The 20,811-nt window shown below is 37.2% G+C and overlaps 1 protein-coding gene across 4 annotated transcripts in view; it reads left to right on the forward strand.

The window, feature by feature from the left end:
• The window catches only part of KNL1 (kinetochore scaffold 1), a 61,121-nt gene that overhangs the window by 23,864 nt on the left and 16,446 nt on the right, over positions 1-20,811 (forward strand). For 3 of the 4 annotated variants that reach the window (XM_058541243.1, XM_058541244.1, XM_058541245.1), the window contains 7 exons: positions 3,948-3,985; positions 6,370-6,422; positions 8,017-13,125; positions 15,269-15,407; positions 16,089-16,156; positions 16,549-16,647; positions 19,890-20,005. In XM_058541243.1, coding sequence (XP_058397226.1) covers positions 3,948-3,985; positions 6,370-6,422; positions 8,017-13,125; positions 15,269-15,407; positions 16,089-16,156; positions 16,549-16,647; positions 19,890-20,005 — 5,622 coding nt within the window. The remainder of the gene's footprint in view (positions 1-3,947; positions 3,986-6,369; positions 6,423-8,016; positions 13,126-15,268; positions 15,408-16,088; positions 16,157-16,548; positions 16,648-19,889; positions 20,006-20,811) is intronic. The other variant, XR_009220040.1, reaches the window with a different exon arrangement.

Below are 20,811 nucleotides of genomic sequence, written 5' to 3' on the forward strand. Positions count from 1 at the left end.
GAAAGTGTGATTCAAATTGTATTTTAAAAGCTGTTTATTCCTATTAATGAAGTGTCTTTTAAATTAATATTCTTTTTTTATTTTTTGTGTCCCTTTTGTGGAATACTTAGGATTGATTCAGAAAACAAATTCTTTGCAGAATTTAATATATTGCTATATCTGATAAGTATGTGCATAGTGCAGCTTATCCTTTTAATAAAGTGATGAAACACTCCACTGTCATATATGTATATATCCTTAAATACATCACCTAGTACAAAATAATAAATATCAAGTCTTCAGATTTTTCCATTAGATTAGTTTTATTTCAATATTAATACATAGAAATGTAAATACCAGTAGCTCTTGAACAAATGAAAAGATGGCTTATCTTCATTCATTATAAGAGAAATACAAACTTAGACTATATTGAGATATAATTTTTCATCTAATCAATTAAGAATATAGGTGAAGAGTCGCTCATTGCTAGTAGGTATAAATTGTAGAAGGCAGTTGGCAATATCATTCAAAATTTTTTTTTTAATTGATGTCTTAATAGTCTATAACATTGTGAAGTTTTGCTTGTACCTTTTTGTTTGTCAATCACCATATACATGTCTCCCTTCACCCTATGTGCCCACACCCCACCCCCTTTGCCCCTGGTAACTACAATACAGTTCTCTCTGACTGTGTGTGGGTTTATATTCCACATATGAGTGAAATCATGCAGTGTTTGTCTTTCTCTTTCTGGCTTATTTCACTTAACATAATACCCTCCAGGTCCATCCATGTTGTTGCAAATGGGACAATTTTGTCTTTTTTTATGGCTGAGTAGTAATCCGTTGTATATATATACCACATTTTCTTTTCTTTTTTTTAAAGTTTTTCTTTTTTGTTTTTATAATTTTATTTATTTATTTTTTTCCCCCAAAGCCCCAGTAGATAGTTGTATGTCATAGCTGCACATCCTTCTAGTTGCTGTATGTGGGACGCGGGCTCAGCATGGCCAGAGAAGTGGTGCGTCAGTGCGCGCCCGGGATCTGAACCTGGGCCGCCAGCAGTGGAGCGTGCGCACTTAACCGCTAAGCCACAGGGCCGGCCCTGTACCACATTTTCTTGATCCAATCATCAGTCAAGGGACACTTGGGTTGCCTCCACTTCTTGGCTATAGTGAATAATGCTGCAATGAACATAGGGGTGCATAAGCCTCTTTGAATTGTTGATTTCAGATTCGTTGGATAGATTCCCAGTAGTGGGATAGCTGGATCATAGGGTATTTTTATGTTTAATTGTTTGAGGACTCTCCGTACCATTTTCCATAGAGGCTGCACTAGTTTGCATTCCCACCAGCTGTGTATGAGGATTCCTGTTTCTCCACAACCTCTCCAACATTCGTTGTTTTTTGTCTTGGTGATTATAGCCATTCTAACGGGTATGAGATGATATCTTAGTGTTGTTTTGATTTGCATTTCCCTGATGATTAGTGATGTTGAACATCTTTTCATATGCCTATTGGCTATCTGTATATCTTCTTTGGGGAAGTGTCTGTTCATTTCCTCTGCCCTTTTTTTTTTTTTTTTTTTTTTGTGAGGAAGGTCAGCCCTGAGCTAACATCCATGCCAATCTTCCTCTTTTTGCTGAGGAAGAACAGCCCTGAGCTAACATCTATTGCCAATCCTCCTCCTTTTTTTTTCCCCTTTTTCTCCCCAAAGCCCCAGTAGATAGTTGTATGTCATAGTCGCACATCCTTCTAGTTGCTGTATGTGGGACGCTACCTCAGCATGGCCGGACAAGCAGTGCATTGGTGCACGCCTGGGATCCGAACCTGGGCCGCCAGTAGCAGAGCGTGCGAACTTAACCACTAAGCCATGGGGCCGGCCCCCTTCTCTGCCCATTTTTTTATTGGGTTGTTTGTTTTTTTGTTGTTCAGTTGTGTGAGTTCTTTATATATTATGGAGATTAACCCCTTGTCAGATATATGCTTTGCAAATATTTTCTCCCAGCTGGTGGGTTGTCTATTCATTTTGATCCTGATTTCGTTTGTCTTGTAGAAGCTCTTTAGTCTGATGAAGTCCCACTTGCTTATTTTTTCTTTAGTTTCCCTAGTCTGACTAGGCATGGCATCCGAAAAGATTCCTTTATGACCAATGTCAAATGGCGTGTTGCCTATATTTTCTTCTATGAGTTTTATAGTTTCAGGTCTCACCTTCAGTTCTTTGATCCATTTTGAGTTAATTTTTGTGAATGGCGATAACAGATGGTCCACTTTCATTCTTTTGCATGTGGCTGTCCAGTTTTCCCAACACCATTTATTGAAGAGACTTTCCCTTCTCCATTGTATATTCTTAGCTCCTTCGTTGAAAATTAGCTCTCTGTATATGTGTGGTTTTATTCCTGGGCTTTCAATTCTGTTTCATTCAAAATTTTAAATGCACATGCCTTTTGACTCAGCAGTTTTGTGTCTGGGAATTTATCTCACCAATATACTTGTAAATGTTTGAAATAATGAATATATATGGTTATTCACTACATCATCTATTGTAATGGCAAAAGATGTGAAAGATCCTAAAGGTTCATCAGTAAGGGACTAGTTAAATAAATTGCAAATTTTCTGTGTAATTGACTACTCTTGAGCTGGGAAAAAAGATTCTCTTTATGTATACTGATACAGAAAAATCTCTAAACCATATTACTTAGGCTCCTCACAGATAACCACTGTTGATAATTTTGGATGTCTTGACAGAAATTTTATATATATATCCAAGTACGTTTATCTTTTTTTTTTAACAAGACAAAAATGGAATCACTTAATAATATGTCTTGTAGCACTTTCTGTATTGTTACCTATACATCTACCTCAGTCTATTATTATCTGTTGTATGTCTGCACCAACATTTAGTTAGCTCCCTATTGATGGACACTTGGGTTGTTTCCTTTATTTGCTTTTTTTTAAGGCTAAATTGCTAGAAAATGAATTGCTTTATAGGTCCTTCTTTTTTTTTTTTTTAAAGATTTTATTTATTTCCCCCCAAAGCCCCAGCAGATAGTTGCATGTCATAGCTGCACATCCTTCTAGTTGCTGTATGCGGGACACAGCCTCAGCATGGCTGGAGAAGCGGTGCATCGGTGTGCGTCCGGGATCCGAACCCGGGCCGCCAGCAGCGGAGCACGCGCACTTAACTGCTAAGCCACGGGGCCGGCCCCCTTCTTTTTTTTTTTTGCAGAGAAAGATTCGTCCTGAGCTAACATCTGTTGCCAATCTTCCTCTTTCGTTTTTTTTGTTTTCCCTCCCCAAAGCCCCAGTACATAGTTGTATAATCTAGTTGTAAGTCCATTCTAGTTCTTCTGTGTGAGCCACTGCCACAGCATGGCTACTGACAGACAAGTGAGTGGTGTGGTTCCACACCTGGGAACCAAACCCTGGCCGCCAAAGTGGAATGTGCCAAACTTTAACCACTAGGCCATCAGGGCTGGCTTGGTCATTCTTTTTTTAAAAATAAATAAATAAGGGGCTGGCTTGGTGGCATAGTGGTTAAGTTTGGCACATTCCACTTCAGTGGCCTGGGTTTGCGGGTTCAGATCCCAGGCGCCAACCTATACCACTCATCAAGCCATACTGTGGCAGCAATCCACATACAAAGTAGGGGAAGATTGGCGTAGATGTTAGCTCAGGGCCAATCTTCCTCACGAAAAAAATAAAATACAATAAAAATAAGCAAGTGGCATGTATTAAACATATTTTTATAGTATTCTTGAAATTAACAAGCCATTAAGACCAGTCTGAAGAGTGTCCTGTAATTGCCCTGTAATTTCTTCTGCCAGTGTTAGAAACTCTTTTTTAAAAGATGTCTTTGTGTTTTTCTGCCACTCACCCTACGAAAACCTTTCACCTTCCCTACTCTTTCAACTGTTATGATTCTTGGTAATTGTTTATGGTATAGATTTTGAAAATACTTTTTAATTTTTAGGAATAAGAATCCAGAAGATAACTACTGTGAGATTACTGGTGAGTATGACCAGAATACTTTTCTTATCATACACCTTTTCTCCTCATCCAGAGTCCTTGATAAGTAATATGTAAAAGAACTATGAAAAAAAAATGTGAAGAACACTCTGTTCTTTACAGAAAATCTTCAGTTTAAAATTTACAAACTTATGATTTCTCTTAAATCTGCTGTTCCTCTTCTTTTCTCTATCTTGGACTCTCACTCACTCTGTCATTCATTCAAGTCAGGAATTGAGTCATTTTTGGACTTTTCTTTCATTCCCCATATTCATTTGGCCCTACTCTCTTCCTCTTCTTTATCCTAAGTATCTTACAAATCTGTTACCTGTTCTCTATTCTTCCCGTCCCTGTTTGAATTCATGTCCTCATTATTCTTCCCTGAGCTATTGTATTTATTTTCTTATCCTTCTAATCCATAGTACATATTTCTAAATCTGATCATATTACCTCCCAGCTTAAAATTCTTCAATGACACTTTTTTGCTTACAGGATAAAACCCATACTCCTTAGGATAGACTTAGAAAGGCCTTTATAATTTGGCTTATCTTCTTCAGCTTTATCTCTTGTGCCCTCTATAGACATCCTAGGCTCTAGTCCGTGAAGAACTATTTGCAGTTCCCCACGTGACTTTTTTGCTACCTGTATCCATTTGTAAATGCTTATTTCTTCTACTAAAGTGCTCTTCCTACTCCAATTTGTCTAGCAGTCTTCTCATTTTTCACTTAACTTAGCTTAAATTCAGTGCTATTCAAATTAGCCAGTCCACAAACTGTTACAGTCCATGAAAGAAAAGGAACTTGCACTAGAATGTAAATCAGCTATGGCAGTAAGCTACTGTTTAGTTTAGCTGACATCTTTTTTTCTTAGTAAAGCTTTCTTGGTGAAGGAAATATTACTTGATTTACATTGGCTGCAAGTTCCTTATCTCATTATGAACTGATAACAAGCAGTTCACAGACTGGCACCATATATTAAGTAGTACTATACTGTCTTAAATGGAGCCTTCTCTGACAAAACCAAGGAGTCAGTCACTCTGTCCTGTGTTCTCATAACACTGCTTTTATTTCTCAATCTATTGTAGAATTTATCACATTGTATTTTAGGTATTTACTTCTGGCTCTCTTGTTAAACTAGAAACTCTTTGTTTTTTTTTTTTTTTGGTTTTTTTTTCTTTTGTGAGGAAGATCAGCCCTGAGCTAACATCCAGGCTAATCCTCCTCTTTTTGCTGAAGAAGGCTGGCTCTGAGCTAACATCTATTGCCAATCCTCCTTTTTTTTTTTTTCCCCCAAAGCCCCAGTAGACAGTTGCACGTCATAGCTGCACGTCCCTCTAGTTGCTGCGTGTGGGATGCGGCCCCAGCATGGCCAGAGAAGCCTTGCGTCGGTGCGCGCCCAGGATCCGAACCCGGGCCACCAGTAGCGGAGCGCACGCACTTAACCGCTAAGCCACTGGGGTGGCCCTTGAAACTCTTTGAATCCAGAGATTTTGTCTTGTTCTTTGTGCTTTAGCAGATAGTTGAGTTTTGGGGCAAATAATAGTTTCTGAATCAGTATTTGTTGAATAAATGAGTGGAAGCTTGATATATAAATAAGACTTTTAATAAAAAGCCTATAGTTACTTCATCATACTCAGTTGAGGTTGCCGTAAATTCTTTAAAATGTTCTAAAGATTTGCCTTTAAACTTAAGTATTTTTAAATATATTTTCTGTTTTATTATAGTATCTTCAATGTCTTTCTTATTTCCAAAATCCAGTTTGTTACTTACCTAAACCTTTATATTTCAATTCTAAAATATCTTGAGTCTAATTACTTATTTCCATTCTCATTGTCTCTTACCCTAACATAAACTGTCATCATGTTGTGTCTGAACTATTACAGTAGCTTCCTCATTGATTTATCTTCTTTTGAATCTACTTTCTTCTTCTCTGGAATTATTTTTATAAAATGCACATCTCATCGTGGGAACGTCCAGATTCCTTAATATAGAATAAAAGACGCTTCAAAATCTTACCCTAACATTTCAGTCTCATCGGTTGGTACTCTTTACCATGTATCCTCTATTATCCAGGAAATAAAAATGGAGGAAGGAAGGGGGAAAAAACAGTCCAAACTTTCCACCCTTAAAATTCCGCCTTTAAAATCTCCACCACATTCTAGAAATATTTCAGTCACATAGAGAATGCAGTAATCACCGATCTGTCCCTAAAATGGGACAATTAAATGTCTTATTGAAATTTAATACCTAAGTGCTTACGAAGGGCTTAGTAACTGATAAAACTTCAGTAAATACTCATAACTGATGAAGAACCTAAGCAAAGGAAAATCAGGCTCTTGGTGATACAGATTTTTGTCACTGACTATATTTTTTCTTTTTTCTCAATAGGGATGGACACATTGCTTTGTGCTCCCATTCAGACCCAGAGGCAACAGAGAGAGGTATGAGTTCATGCAAAGGCCTTCATATTTTAATCTGCCTTGACAGTTAAAACTTTAAAAAAAGAATTTTAATGGTAATGGCACAATTTAGGGATTACTTACCAAAATGAACCAGCATAGGGCCGGCCCCGTGGCTTAGTGGTTAAGTGTGTGCACTCCGCTGCTGGCGGCCCGGGTTCGGATCTCGGGCGTGCACCGACGCGCCGCTTCTACGGCCATGCTGAGGCCGCGTCCCACATACAGGGACTCGAAGGATGTGCAGCTATGGCATACAACTATCTACTGGGGCTTTGGGGGAAAAAATAAATAAATAAAATTATAAAAAAAAAAAACAAAACAAAATGAACCAGCATAGACTGGAAAAACTTCTTACCTTTCCAATTAACTAGCAATAGTTAAATCACTGCCAGTTTAAATAATAGGCAAATATAGTAATTATATCAGGACTTCTTGAACTTTAATGGGCATATTAATCATCTCAGGATTTTGTTAAAATATAGATTCTTATCCAGTAGATCTGGGGTAGGCCCTGAGATTCTATATGTCTAACAATCTCCTGACTGATACTAGTGCACTTGTCCACAGACCATACTTTGAGTAGCAAGGAGTTAGACCATGTCCTTACAAATAAAACCACTGCATTAAGATTCAAAGTGAACTCAGCTCCCAAGAGTACAGCATGTACTATAAAGTAGCCGTCATGCACTTATCCCTTTCCAAGTCTTTTTTATTTAGAATGAGAATGACCTATCTAATAAAGTAATTAGAATTTTCATTATAGTTACATTTAGTATTGTCAGTCTTTTTCATTTTTTAGTCATTCTAGTGGGTGTATAATTAACCTTGAACTTTTAATTTGTCCAAAAACACTAAAATTGTTTACAGATTTTAGAAAACTTTTTTTTTTTTTTTTTTTTTTGCTGAGGAAGATTCACCCTGAGTTAACATCTGTTGCCAGTCTTCCTCTATTTTGTATGTGGGTCACTGCCACAACATGGCTGCAGATAAGTGGTATAGATCCACGCCTGGGAACTGAACCCCAAGCTGCCGAAGCAGAGTGCACCAAACTTAACCACTATGCCTCGGGACCAGCTCCTAGAAAACTTTTTAATCACAAATTACAGGCTACACACCACACCATGGATCCAAGCAAACCAGTGTATCATGAAACCATCACTGATGATTGTTTATATAGTATTCTCTACATAATACATGCTATAAAATGCCTTCTTAAAAGTTTGTATTTGGGGCCGGCCCCGTGGCTTAGCGGTTAAATGCGTGCGCTCCGCTACTGGCGGCCCGGGTTCGGATCCCAGGCGTGCACTGATGCACCGCTTCTCCGGCCATGCTGAGGCCACATCCCACATACAGCAACTAGAAGGATGTGCAGCTATGACATACAACTATCTACTGGGGCTTTGGGGGGGAAAAAAAAAAAAGGAGGAGGATTGGCAATAGATGTTAGCTCAGGGCCGGTCTTCCTCAGCAAAAAGAGGAGGATTAGCATGGATGTTAGCTCAGGGCTGATCTTCCTCACAAAAAAAAAAAAAAGTTTGTCTTTGATCTGATCTCTTGTATTTTGCTTTCATTATAGATTTCAATTACAGAACCCAGCCATGAAAAGAAACATGCAAATGACCAGACAGTCATCTTTTCAGATGAAAACCAGATGGATCTGACAGCAAGTCACACTGTGATGATTACCAAAGGCCTTTTAGATTATACCAAAAGTGACAAGTCCACCAAGATAGATACCACATCATTTCTGGCTAGCTTGAAGCTCCACACTGAGGATTCAAGAATGAAGAAAGAATTAAATTTTTCTGTGGATCAAAACACTTCTTCAGAAAAGAAAATAAATTTCAATGACTTTATAAAAAGATTGACAACAGGAAAATCTAAGGCTTCTTCTACGGGACCTGGTAAAGAAAATTCTGAGATGTCTGTTCATTCCAAAGAATCAAATAGGGCCTCTTCTATACATCAAATGCCTGCATCTCTTAATGTGGATGAAAATAGCGGTAATGTGACTAGAATCTTTAGAGAACAAGATGGGATGAATTTCACCCAGTGTCACACAGCCAATATTCAGACTTTGGTTTCCACATCCAATGAGGTCAGCTTAAGGGAATTTAAAGGTCATGATGCTACAGTTTATGGCAATGACTTTATGGACTTGACAATTAACCACACTATACAGATTTTACCCTCAGCAGATAATTTATCGAAAGTAGAAAATCAAACTCAAAATGTCATGACAGATGTTACAATAGGATATGGAACTAAAGTTCCAGGAAAGAAGACAATCTTTAAGGATAAACCAAATGCTCCTTTTCAAGACCCTTCCTTAAACCCTAAAGGTGAAATACATGTTACCAGAATTCATATTACAGGGACAGAAACTCATACAGTCACACAGACTTCTAACCAAGATGCCAGAACATTGACCATGATCCCAGAATCTATATGTTCCAGTCCAGCTATTCAAGATTATAAGACATTTTTCTATTCTAGTTGTAATGATGCCATGGACCTGACCAAGTGTCTCTCAAGTATGAAAGAGGAGAAAAACTTGCTAAAGCATGAGAGTAATTATTCTAAAATGTATCCCAATCCAGATGCCATCACTCCTCTCATAGAGAAAACTATTTATTCAGGAGAGGATAGCATGGACATTACCAAGAGTCACACAGTTGCAATAGATAATCAGAATTTTAAACAAGATCAGACAAATGTACAGATAGCAGCTGCACCAGTATCTGAAAAAGAAATGATGCTCCAAAATCACATAACTGTGTCAGAGGATGGGGAAATGAATGTAAATTGGAGCTCAGTTCCTCATGTATCTAAGGAAAGATTACAGCAAAGCCTGACAAATCCTTTATCTATTTCATTGATTGACAAAAAGACTGAAATCTTCACAGGTATAGATATGGATTTGACTAAAAGTCACACAACTAACTTAGAAAGTCAAGCTCTTCTTGTATCTTATAATCTAGCATCTGAGAATACCAGTAAATCTCACTCTCAAAGCAAAAGCTCTTCAGATGAATGGGAAGAAATGACCAAAAGTCATGTTAAACCATCCCGACAACCAAACATAATATCTAAAAACTTCCTAACTGACACCTGGAGCGAAGAAAAAGATCAAGTTTTGAAGATTTCACCCTATCTTGATAAAGATTCTTCTCAGTCAGCTGATATTAACCAGGACGTAGCAACAAGCCATAATATGGTATATTCTGGTGGAGATCTTGATAAACAAGTAACACTGGGAAATAATAGAAATACAGTTTCATGTGAGCAATCTTTGTTTCCTACCACAAAGCCATTGGTCTTATCAGAAGGACAGTCTGCCATGAAAAATCATAATACTGCTATTAACAGTCATACAGTGAAATCTGTACCGGGCCAGAATTCTAAACTGCCTGAGCCACTGAAGAAAAGTTTAGGCAATCCCACAACTGACTGTTCTCATGACAAGATAATTATGTGTTCGGAAGAGGAGCAGAATATGGATCTAACCAAAAGTCACACTGTTGCCATTGGATTTGGTCCTTCTGAAGTACAAGAACTTGGTAAGACTAATTTAGAAAACACTAACAGCCAGCTAACAACAGTGAACAGACAGATAGCTGTAAAAGTTGAAAAATGTAATAAAAGTCCTATAGAAAAAACTGGAGGAGTATTTATTTCTAATAACATCATGGATGTGTTGGAGGACAAAAGTATACAGAAACCTGGATTCCTGAATGAAAAGCAAGGTGTCAAAATTTGTGGAAGGAAAAGTGTTGGCCAACTGAAAATTGATAAGACTATTGTGTTTTCAGAGGGTGATGAGAATGATATGGATATCACCAAAAGTTATACAGAGGAAATAAATCAAAAATCTTTATTAGGTAAACATGATTCCCATTTGGTGCCTTTGGCAGGAACTTCTAAAACTGTTTTGTATACATGTGGGGAGGATGATGTGGAGGTCACTAAAAGTCACACAACTGCCATAGAATGTAGAATGGTCTCACCAGATGAAATAACTACTAAGACTGGGGACAAAACTATAATGTTTGTAGATAATCACAATGAACTAGAAATGACGAAGTCCCATACCGCTTTCATTGACTACCACACAAAGGAGAAAACTGTTCTTCCAGACAGACCTAACTTTGAACTATCCAAGAGGAAAAGCGTAGAAAAACCAAAAGTGACATCTAATCCTGCTGAGGAGAGTGTTTTCTTTCCAGAAAATGGTGAAAGTGACCATTTAGCAGCAAAAGTCAGCCAGCTAACACCACTGGAGGAATGGTCTAGTAGTGGTCCTACAGAGAAAGCTGCAGCATTTATAGCTGATGATAACATGGAAATGTCTAAATCAATCATTTGGAAAAATGACAGAGATGTACAAAAGCCTGGATTTCTGAATGAACCTCTATCAGGCAAAAGTCAAAGAAGGAAAAGCCTTAGACTCAAAAATGACAAGGCCGTTGTTTTTTCAAAGAATGACAAAAATGATATGGATATCATCCAGAGTTGTACAGTGGAAATAAATAACCAAAGTGTCCTGAAAGATAGAGAAGACTCCCATTTAATGCCTTTGGCAGGAACTTCTAAAACTGTTTTGTATACATGTGGGCAAGATGACATGGAGATCACTAGAAGCCACACAAGTGCCTTAGAATGTAAAATTGTCTCACCAGATAAAATAATCACTAGGCCTGTGGACAGAACTGTAATGTTTGTAGGTAATCACAATGATCTGGAAGTCACCAAGTCCCATACTATTTTCATTGATTGTCAAGCCACGGAGAAAATACTTCAAGAGTGCCCTAAATTTGGAATAACAAAAGGAAAAACCTTGAATTTTTCTTTTCCTAAGAATGGTAGCTCTTTTCAAGAAATCGCTAAAAAACAAACACTGGGTGTAGAAAACGAAATTGTTCTTCACACTGAGCAAAAGCATCATATGATACCCTTTGTTCCTACTAATACATTGTCTGGGTGTCAAGGTGAGCTGGAAATTGTCAAATTTCTTACCACTGCTGTGGATGAAGAGGTCATGGGGAAAGTTGTAGACCAGGCTGATACGTTGGAAAAAGCCAAAATTGAAAGCTGTCACTTAAATAGTACAGACAGAAGAAATGTGGATTTTACAAAGAGTCATGCAACTGCTATTTGTGGACCCAGTGATAATTGTTCTTGTTTACCAAATGTTATTTCCTGTTTTGATAATGTAGAGGGGAATGTCGTGTCCTTATGTGATAAAGATGAGAAAGCCAATAATTGCCCAGTACAAAATGATCTTGCTTATGCAAATGATTTAGCCAGTGAATATTCCTTGAAATCTGAGGGACTGCCACTCTCTGCCCCTTGTTCTTTGCTAGAGAAGGAAATAGTTATTCAAACCAATACTGAAGGACAGTTAGACCGTGTCATAAAAGTGCTCAAAGATCAAGATCTGATTAAGGAGCCCCAAAATCTATTAGCTAATCAGACTTTAGTATATGGTCAAGATCTGGGAGAGATAACTAAACTTAATTCAAAACGAGTATCTTTTAAGCTTCCAAAGGATCAAATGGAGGCCTTTGTTGACGATGCGGAACATAGTTTAAAGAAGACCTATCTTAATGATGTTTTTGTTGCTTCTCAGCCTCATCTCTCAACCCAGCTACCTCCATTACCTAAACAAGGACAGAGTATTGTCAATAAAGATGAAACAATATTGTCTAAAGCTGGAAATAATAATTTAAATATTGTTATAGGAAATTCCTCTGTACCCACATGCGAAAATGAGTCCAAAATGCTCAATAATGAGAAACAGTTTACTATAGCCTGTAAAAAAGAACTGAAGGAAAATATTCAAACAGCTAAATATAATACAGCTATAGACTTCCACAGTAACTCAGACTTGACTAAGCAAGTCATGCAAACTTGTGCCAATCCTAGAGAAGCATCATATCCTGTAATTGCATCTGATGGTGCAAGTTTTAGTAGTGTCAAACCAAATTTGAATAATTTGAATGGGAAAACTGAAGAATTTTTAGATTTCCAAACTGTTCATATACCACCTTCTCCAGAACAATTACTTCAATTAGTAAATACGCCACACAATGATATGAATATAGTGAAAACCACAGAAATACATAATGATAATGTAGTGTCTAACAGTGTTAAAGATGATAGAGATGAAGAAAATAAAATTTCTCATAATGGAGCTGAAACCAACTCTGTACCATTAACGACAGGTGTAAAAGATAAAGTGAGGAAATGTTCTTTGGGAATCTTTTTGCCCAGATTGCCAAACAAGAGAAATTGTAGTGTCACTGGTATTGATGACCTGGAGCAGATTCCAGCAGACACAACTGATTTAAATCACTTAGAAAGTCGGCCCGTCTCCAGTAAGGATTCAAGCATTGGATTTATTGCAACTAAACTGAACTTAAGTCCATCTCAATATATAAATGAGGAAAATCTTCCTATATATCCTGGTGAGATTAATTCCTCAGACTCTATTAGTATAGAAACTGAGGAAAAGGCTTTGATTGAGACATACCAAAAAGAGATTTCACCATCTGAAAATAAAATGGAAGAAACCTGCAATAGCCAAAAAAGAACCTGGGTACAAGAAGAAGAAGATGATATTCAGAATGAAAAAAAAATCAGAAAAAGTGAGATTAGGTTTAGTGATACTGCACAAGATCAGGAGGTGAGTTCTGTCTTGAACTAAGGAATGTTCTTGGTTTTTTAAAAATTATGAATATTTTTGAATTTTAATTTTAGTCTTGGATAAGCAGGAATTGATTATTTCCAATTTATGGGGCTGGAGAAATATTTTTATATAGAATCTCAAGGAATTAATTGGCTAACAGCTAGACTTGAAAACAATTTGAAGTGACAAATGGTCACAAAAAATGAAATGGAAAGTAGTACAAAAATTAATGTTGAAATTGTGTAATTCTAGGGCCGGCCCCACGGCTTAGCGGTTAAGTGTGCGCACTCTGCTACTGGCAGCCCAGGTTCGGATCCCGGGTGCACGCTGACACACCGCTTCTCTGGCCATGCTGAGGCCGCGTCCCACATACAGCAACTAGAAGGATGTGCACTTATGGCATACGACTATCTACTGGGGCTTTGGGGAAAAAAAAGGAGGAGGATTGGCAATAGACGTTAGCTCAGAGCCGGTCTTCCTCAGCAAAAAGAGGATGATTAGCATGGATATTAGCTCAGGGCTGATCTTCCTCACAAAAAAAAAAAAAAAGTGTGTAATTCTAGATATTTTGTCACCTCTGGTGATTTGCCACTGTGGCTTTGTGTATGAGAATCTCTAGGCAGGGAATATGTAGTTTGAAAAGTCATCTTCAGTGTTATAAATATTTGGAGGGTAAAAAGTCTGTTTATTATGCAAACTGCATAAAGAAAAGACTGAATTTTCTTGGCTAATGAAGATATGTAGAAGCATAGAAGCTGAGAGTCTGTTTCTTCAGTGAATGGGAGAATGCCTAGGTCAAGCCCAGTATCTCAAAAGTGAAGTAAGATTTTTGTATTTATGAAAGAGGTCATAGATTTTGTAAAAAGTTGAGTTGAGGGCTGGCCTGGTGGCGCAAGCGGTTAAGTGCGCGTGCTCTGCTGCGGTGGCCTGGGGTTTGCCAGTTCGGATCCCGGGCGCGCACCGATGCATTGCTTGGCAAGACATGCTGTGGCGGCGTCCCATATAAAGTGGAGGAAGATGGGCACGGATGTTAGCCCAGGGCCAGTCTTCCTCAGCAAAAAAAAGAGGAGGATTGGCAGATGTTAGCACAGGGCTGATCTCGCAAAAAAAAAAAAAAAAAAAGTTGAGTTGAATTCCCTCAACTTTTTACAAAACTTACAAAACTCCTTGGACAATTAGAGGAGAAAAAACCTGTCACTTAAACTGAGTTTTGTAAGTGGAGAAATAAAGATTAGAAAGTATCAGAGGTTCGTAGAAAACAAAGTACAAACTCCATTAAGAAGTATATAAGTAAGCTTAGAAGATGATTTCAGTGGTTCTATAAGATGAGTTCCTGAGGAAATGGTTCATCTATGAAGCTTTGAGAAGGTAGTAACAGTAATATAAAATTTATAACTGAATAGATTCTGTGAAAATTAGTATTATTTTGTTCAGTAAATATTTATTGAGTATATGCTATGTCCTGGGTACTATTTAGGTGCTGGGAATGCATCAGTGGGAATTCACAGACAAAAATCTGCTCTCATGGAGCTTACATTCTAGCATTTAGACAAAGAATAGATTGTCCTCAAAAACATACCTAAGTAGGTACATAAAAATGGCATTTAAGGCTGTAAAGTCAAATTGTTAAAATGGTAAAAGCAGGACCACATGACTTATTTGACTTCAGCCAAAGGAGTCTTGGTCACCTGGTAAAAGAAGTACCTAAGCCTGGAAATAAATTTCTTCTCTGTACTCTAGCCAAGGCTACCACATACAGCCAATATTCTATTCTGGTTTTCTGCAACATAGTAGCCCTGACCCTCGTGACTAGTAGTTGAATAACCAGATAGGTCAACATTTGGTAGCTCATAGGATCTGACTGTAACTTAGATACATCTGAGAAATAATTTGCTTATACGATATAATGAACAAAGTTATTTCTGTATATTTTTAAATAAAATTACTTTTAACTCTAAAGACCTAAGTTGCCTCTTACTTATTCTAATTTTTTACTAAGGTATTTCATAAGAATTATAGATAAATTTTATGCTAGAAGTAGTATTTCTGTTGGTGTTCAACAAGTAGGTAATCATCATACAGTGATACAGTATTCATTGTCAACTTTGTCCTGATGATGTTCCTTAATTGATAATTTCAGATTTTTGATCACCTTGCTGAAGGGGATATAGATAAAAATGCCAACAGTGTATTGATAAAAAGCCTGAGCAGGACCCCATCTACTTGCAGCAGTTCTCTGGATTCAATCAAGGCTGATGGGACTTCTCTGGACTTCAGCAGTAAGATCTTTACGAAAGCTAAGTAATAGAAGTTATCTGCTTGCTTGACTAGTAATAAATGTATTTAAGTGCAGGAGATATTTGAAATTCATATAAGCTTTTTGGGAGTTATAAATAGTTGATAAGTAAAATAATATTTAGTTTATTTTTAATTCTTAGTTATTTTAATAAATTGAGGGGGCCGGCCGAGTGGTGCAGCGGTTAAGTGCGTGCGCTCCGCTTCGGCAGCCGGGGATTCGCAAGTTCGGATCCCAGGCGCGCACCAACACATCACTTGTCAAGCCATGCTGTGGCAGCGTCCCATATAAAGTAGAGGAAGATGGGCACGGATGTTAGCCCAGGGCCAATCTTTCTCAGCAAAAAAAAGAGGAGGATTGGCATCAGATGTTAGCTCAGGGCTGATCTTCCTCACAAAAAAATAAATAAAATAAAAATAAATTGAGAAGTATTATACTACAAGTGGTAGAGTGATTTTCCTTAAAAGGCTTATAATTAGTAGAGAAACATTGAATGGAGCCTCAAAACTGTAATATACTTTGCCCTACAAATGACTATCTTCCCAGAAAGATCCTGGTAGATAGCTTCAGGAGCATGAGCCACATGTAAACCTGAACGATAACTAAAATAAAGCTTACAATTTAATTTTGACTTGTTCATCACCTGAATTTGCTTTACTTCTAGCACACCGCAATAGTCAAATGGAATCACAGTTTCTCACAGACACTATTTGTGAAGAGAGCTTGAAGGAGGTATGTTAAAATATTTCTCATTTCTAATGCAACTAATTTCCTTGGTTTGTTTCTCTTTTTTAAATTTTTAAAAAATTATGAAATATTTCAAATATATAGGAGACTAGTTTTCTGTTTTTTTGTTAAGGACCCATCATGGCAATTAATTATGTGGAGTAGAAATCACAATTAGAAGACGTTTGTTATGTTGTTTTTTCCCAATTCTACTGTTACTGAATAACCTTAAGAAATAATAGTAGATAAAATCTGCTCATATATAGCCTACAAATATCTGGATAATATTTCCACAAATATATGCAAAATACTTTAAGCTATTTAGAAAAAGTGAGGTGGTTATAGTCAAAAAAAGCTCACCTTGAATAGTCATGCAAACTTTTTTTTTCTTTCCTCAGAAACTCAAAGATGGGAGAATAACAACAAAGGAGTTCTTTATACTTCTTCAGGTCCACATTTTGATACAGAAACCCCGACAGAGCAATCTCCCAGCCAAAGTAAGTGTAATTTCTTGGCAAAATAGTTATCTCAGTTAAAATATATTGTACTTGTTTACTAAACTGCATCAAAGCAAGCATTTATTCAAAAACAAAAAAAGACTCTGAGGAAGCACATTTTCCTACAGAGGTTTTCCTGTACTAGGAACATTTGTGGTTAGCATAAAAATTGATTTTTTTTAATATCATGAATTTTGATAAGGTAAAATTTTGTTTTTTCTGTCATTCCTTGCCATCTATTTTGTTTTTGATACTTTTTCCTGAACATATGCTTTTTCTTACTGTTATAAAAATCCAAATATAGCAGAAGTTTCTTTTGTTTTTGTTTTGTTCTTGTTGAGGAAGATTGTCTCTGAGCTAACATCTGTGCCAGTCTTCCTCTATTTTGTATGTGAGATGCCGCCACAGCATGGCGTAGTGGTTAAATTTCACACGCTCCACTTCAGCGGCCCGGGGTTTGCAGGTTCAGATTCTGAGCGTGGACCTATGCACCACTCATCAAGCCAATGCAGGCATCCCACATATAAAGTAGAGGAAGATGGGCATGGATGCTGGCCTAGGGCCAATCTTCCTCAGCAAAAAGAGGAGGATTGGCAACAGATGTTAGCTCAGGGCTAATCTTCCTCACACACAAAAAAAAATTGTCATTAGGACCAGATGAGTTCTATCTAACTTTTAAAGAACAGACTCACACATATATGGACATTTGGTTTATGGCAAAGATGCCCCTGCAGAATAGTAGTCTTTTCGATAAATGGTGTTCCATCAGTTAGATATCCATAGGAAAAAAATGAACATTGACCCATACTTCACACTGTACACAAATATCAATTCTATACAACACCAAAAGCACAAGTGACAAAATTAAAAAATTGGACTTCATCAAAATTAAACCTTTTGTGCTACAAATGATACCATCAAGAAAGTGAAAAGACCCACAGAATGGTAGAAAACATTTGCAAACCAAACATGTTATAAGACTTGTATCCAGAATATATAAAGGACTCTTGAAACTCAATAATAAAAAGATAGCCCAATCTAAAAATAATCAAAGGATCTGAACGACATTTCTCCAAAGAAGATAAGCAAATGGTTAATAAGCACAAGAAAACATGTTCAGCATCATTAGTCATTAAGGAAATACAAATCAAAACCACAATGAGTTACTACTTCACATCCACTAGGAGGGCTGTAATCAAAAAGACAAGTGTAATCAAAATGACAAGTGTTTGCAAGGATGTGGAGAAATTGGAATTTTCATACATTGCTGGTGGGATTGTCAAATGATACAGCCACTTTGGAAAACAGTTTGGCAGTTTCCCAAAAAGTTAAACATAGAACTATTATATGGTTCTAGGTTCAGCAATTCCAGTTCTAGGTATATACCCAAGAGAATTGAATACATACATCTATACAAAAACTTATACATGAGCATTATTCATAATAGCCAAAAGGTGAACGGATTAGTGGTTACTTGGAGCTTGGATGGGGATGGAGGAGAATGGGGAGGGACAGCTAATGGGTACAGGGTTTCTTTTGTTGGGGGGGTGAAAATGCTCTAAAATTAGATTGTGGTTGATGGTTGCAAAACCCTGTGAATATACTTTAAAAAATCATTTAATTGTATACTTAAATGGGTGAATTATATAGTGTGTGAATTAAATCTCAATAAAGCTGTTTAGAAGGAAATCAATTCCAGGAGGATTGTATGTCTAAATGTGAAAAGTAGATCAAAGACCAAAACTGGGACGATGGGCTCACATCTTTTGGGTCACCAACTTTATTATTCCTATCACCACAGCTGCCCCTTCCCACTAGAATCCTCTTGCCTCAGCTGTAGATGGGGAGTAGAAAAGTGCCTAGATGTGCATCCAGAGTCTACACCCTTCTTAGGAAAAGCAGAGAGAGTACTAAGGGACCAGGAGAAACAGAGGAGAGCAGAGGGGAAGGATAGGAGGCAGAGAGGATGCTGGCAGGGTGGAAAAGGGAGAGGATACCTCAGGAGCTAACCCTTGAGGGTATGGGTCTTCCCCTTTTCCTTTCCTTTCAGGCCTTGCAGAGGTCAGAAGGACCAATGTTAGGGAAATAGATCTGGGAACAAACCCATCAAGATGGAAAGAGAGTTTTTGCTATCTCAGGAAAGAAATCTAAAAATCCTGGAGGCCGGCCCCGTGGCTTAGCGGTTAAGTGCACGTGCTCCGCTGCTGGCGGCCCGGGTTCGGATCCCGGGCGCGCACCAACACACTGCTTCCCTGGCCATGCTGAGGGCGCGTCCCACATACAGCAACTAGAAGGATGTGCAGCTATGACATACAACTATCTACTGGGGCTTTGGGGGGAAAAATAAATAAATAAAAATTAAAAAAAAAAAGTCAACTTCAATTATAATTGCTTTTAGCACATTTCTACATTTTCTTAGCACATATGCTAGAAGATGTGGTAGGGACAGAGAAAAGAGATTAAAACCTCAGTTACTTTTAATTTATCAACTAAAAGGGGAGAATGAGAGGAAACTAACATTCATTAGATTACTTTAGCAGGCCCTGGGCTTTGGTACCTTTTTAAAAAAACTTTTACTACAATCTGAAGAGGCTGATCAGTAGTATGCCCATTTTATAGACGAGGAGACCAAAGCGTAGAGGGGTGTAATGACTTACTCTGTGCCGCACTGCCTATGAATAATGGACAGTTTGGGGGTTTTGTTTGGTTTGTGTTTTATACATAATGTGACGTAGGGAGCTGATTTGATTTTTCCAATACTGCGTCAAGGAAATCAAAAAGTCATTGGATTAGAGCTATAAGATATTTCTTAAATAACCAAATTTTCACTGCCTTATTTTACATATGCTGGAACATTTTGAGTTCAACCTGGGGTAGAAATAAGGATCAGGACTAGCAAATGGGAAGAGAAAAGGATAATCTGGGAAACTGGCACCTTTTTTCTTTCTTTTAATGAAGGGATTCCCGGTAAGTTTGAATTTTTAGGAATTGATTTTCTTAAAATAATGCATAACCATTTTCTTTTTTTTTTCCCCCTAAACATCTGTGGGAAATGGACTTGGATGTCAAAGACTTGAATTCAAATTTCAACTTGTAGCTTACTAGGTCTGTGAATTTAATAGAGTATTCAAATATTTCTTTGTAGAACTTTTTAAAATGGGCACTCTGAAACTTGAAAGAGTTCTTGAATATGGTTTTGTCCTCAAAATACCAGTTTTGAGGGACTGATTTTTTTTTTTCAGTTTACGATAAACACACCACCTACTCCAGAAGATCTGATGTTAAGTCAATATGTTTACCGACCCAAGATACAGATTTATAGAGAAGATTGCGAGACTCTTCGCCAAAAGATTGAAGAGTATGAAAATTTTCATTTTTGTGTGCGTTTTGCTAGATGAATGAATAATCTGTGTAGTAAAGCTTCAATTAGAATAACACTGGCATAGGAAAAAGTTTATGGCATTAATTGGCGGTGTGATATGGTATATGGGAAAGTTTCAGCTTTGTAGTCAGACAGATTGAAGCTCAATACTGGCTACAACACTAGCTATGTAACCTTCTGTAAGTCATTTAACCTTCTTTTCCACATCCATAAATTGGGGATAATAATACCTACTCAGTGGGTAGAAATGAGCAGTAAAAATAGTGTACTGTATATAAAATGTTTTTTTGCCATTCTTAGCAAAAAGTAGGTCCTCAATAAACAATAATAATTAGATTATGATATCATAAGTTGATTGCAAAAGCACATCTTCAAAAGAAAATTTTTTTCCTTTAGAGATTTATATATAGTGCCTAAAATCAAGATTGCCTTTCGGTTTATAATTTTATCACATTTACCCTTGATTTGCATGTATAAAAGAACATGGTTTTACTCAGACTATAGCTCAGTGCTTTGGCTTATGTAGGCGCTATAGACTAATTTACAAATTAGGTATATTTAGATTCCCCCAGGTAAATCAGGACTTGCAACCCAAAATAATGTTTATATCGTACTTATCTAGAACTATCCGACTAAATTTAAACCAATCTAACAGAAAAGAAATAAAATAATCTTTTAGTAACTATGTAGTTTGAAAATTAGGATGCTGTTAAATTATAGTCCTGCAGGTTAACACATATATAATGAGCACCTTCTATGTGCCAGGCACTGTGCTAAGTACT

This window comes from Diceros bicornis, chromosome 5 (assembly GCF_020826845.1).
Source record: "Diceros bicornis minor isolate mBicDic1 chromosome 5, mDicBic1.mat.cur, whole genome shotgun sequence".
Classification (NCBI taxonomy): domain Eukaryota; kingdom Metazoa; phylum Chordata; class Mammalia; order Perissodactyla; family Rhinocerotidae; genus Diceros; species Diceros bicornis.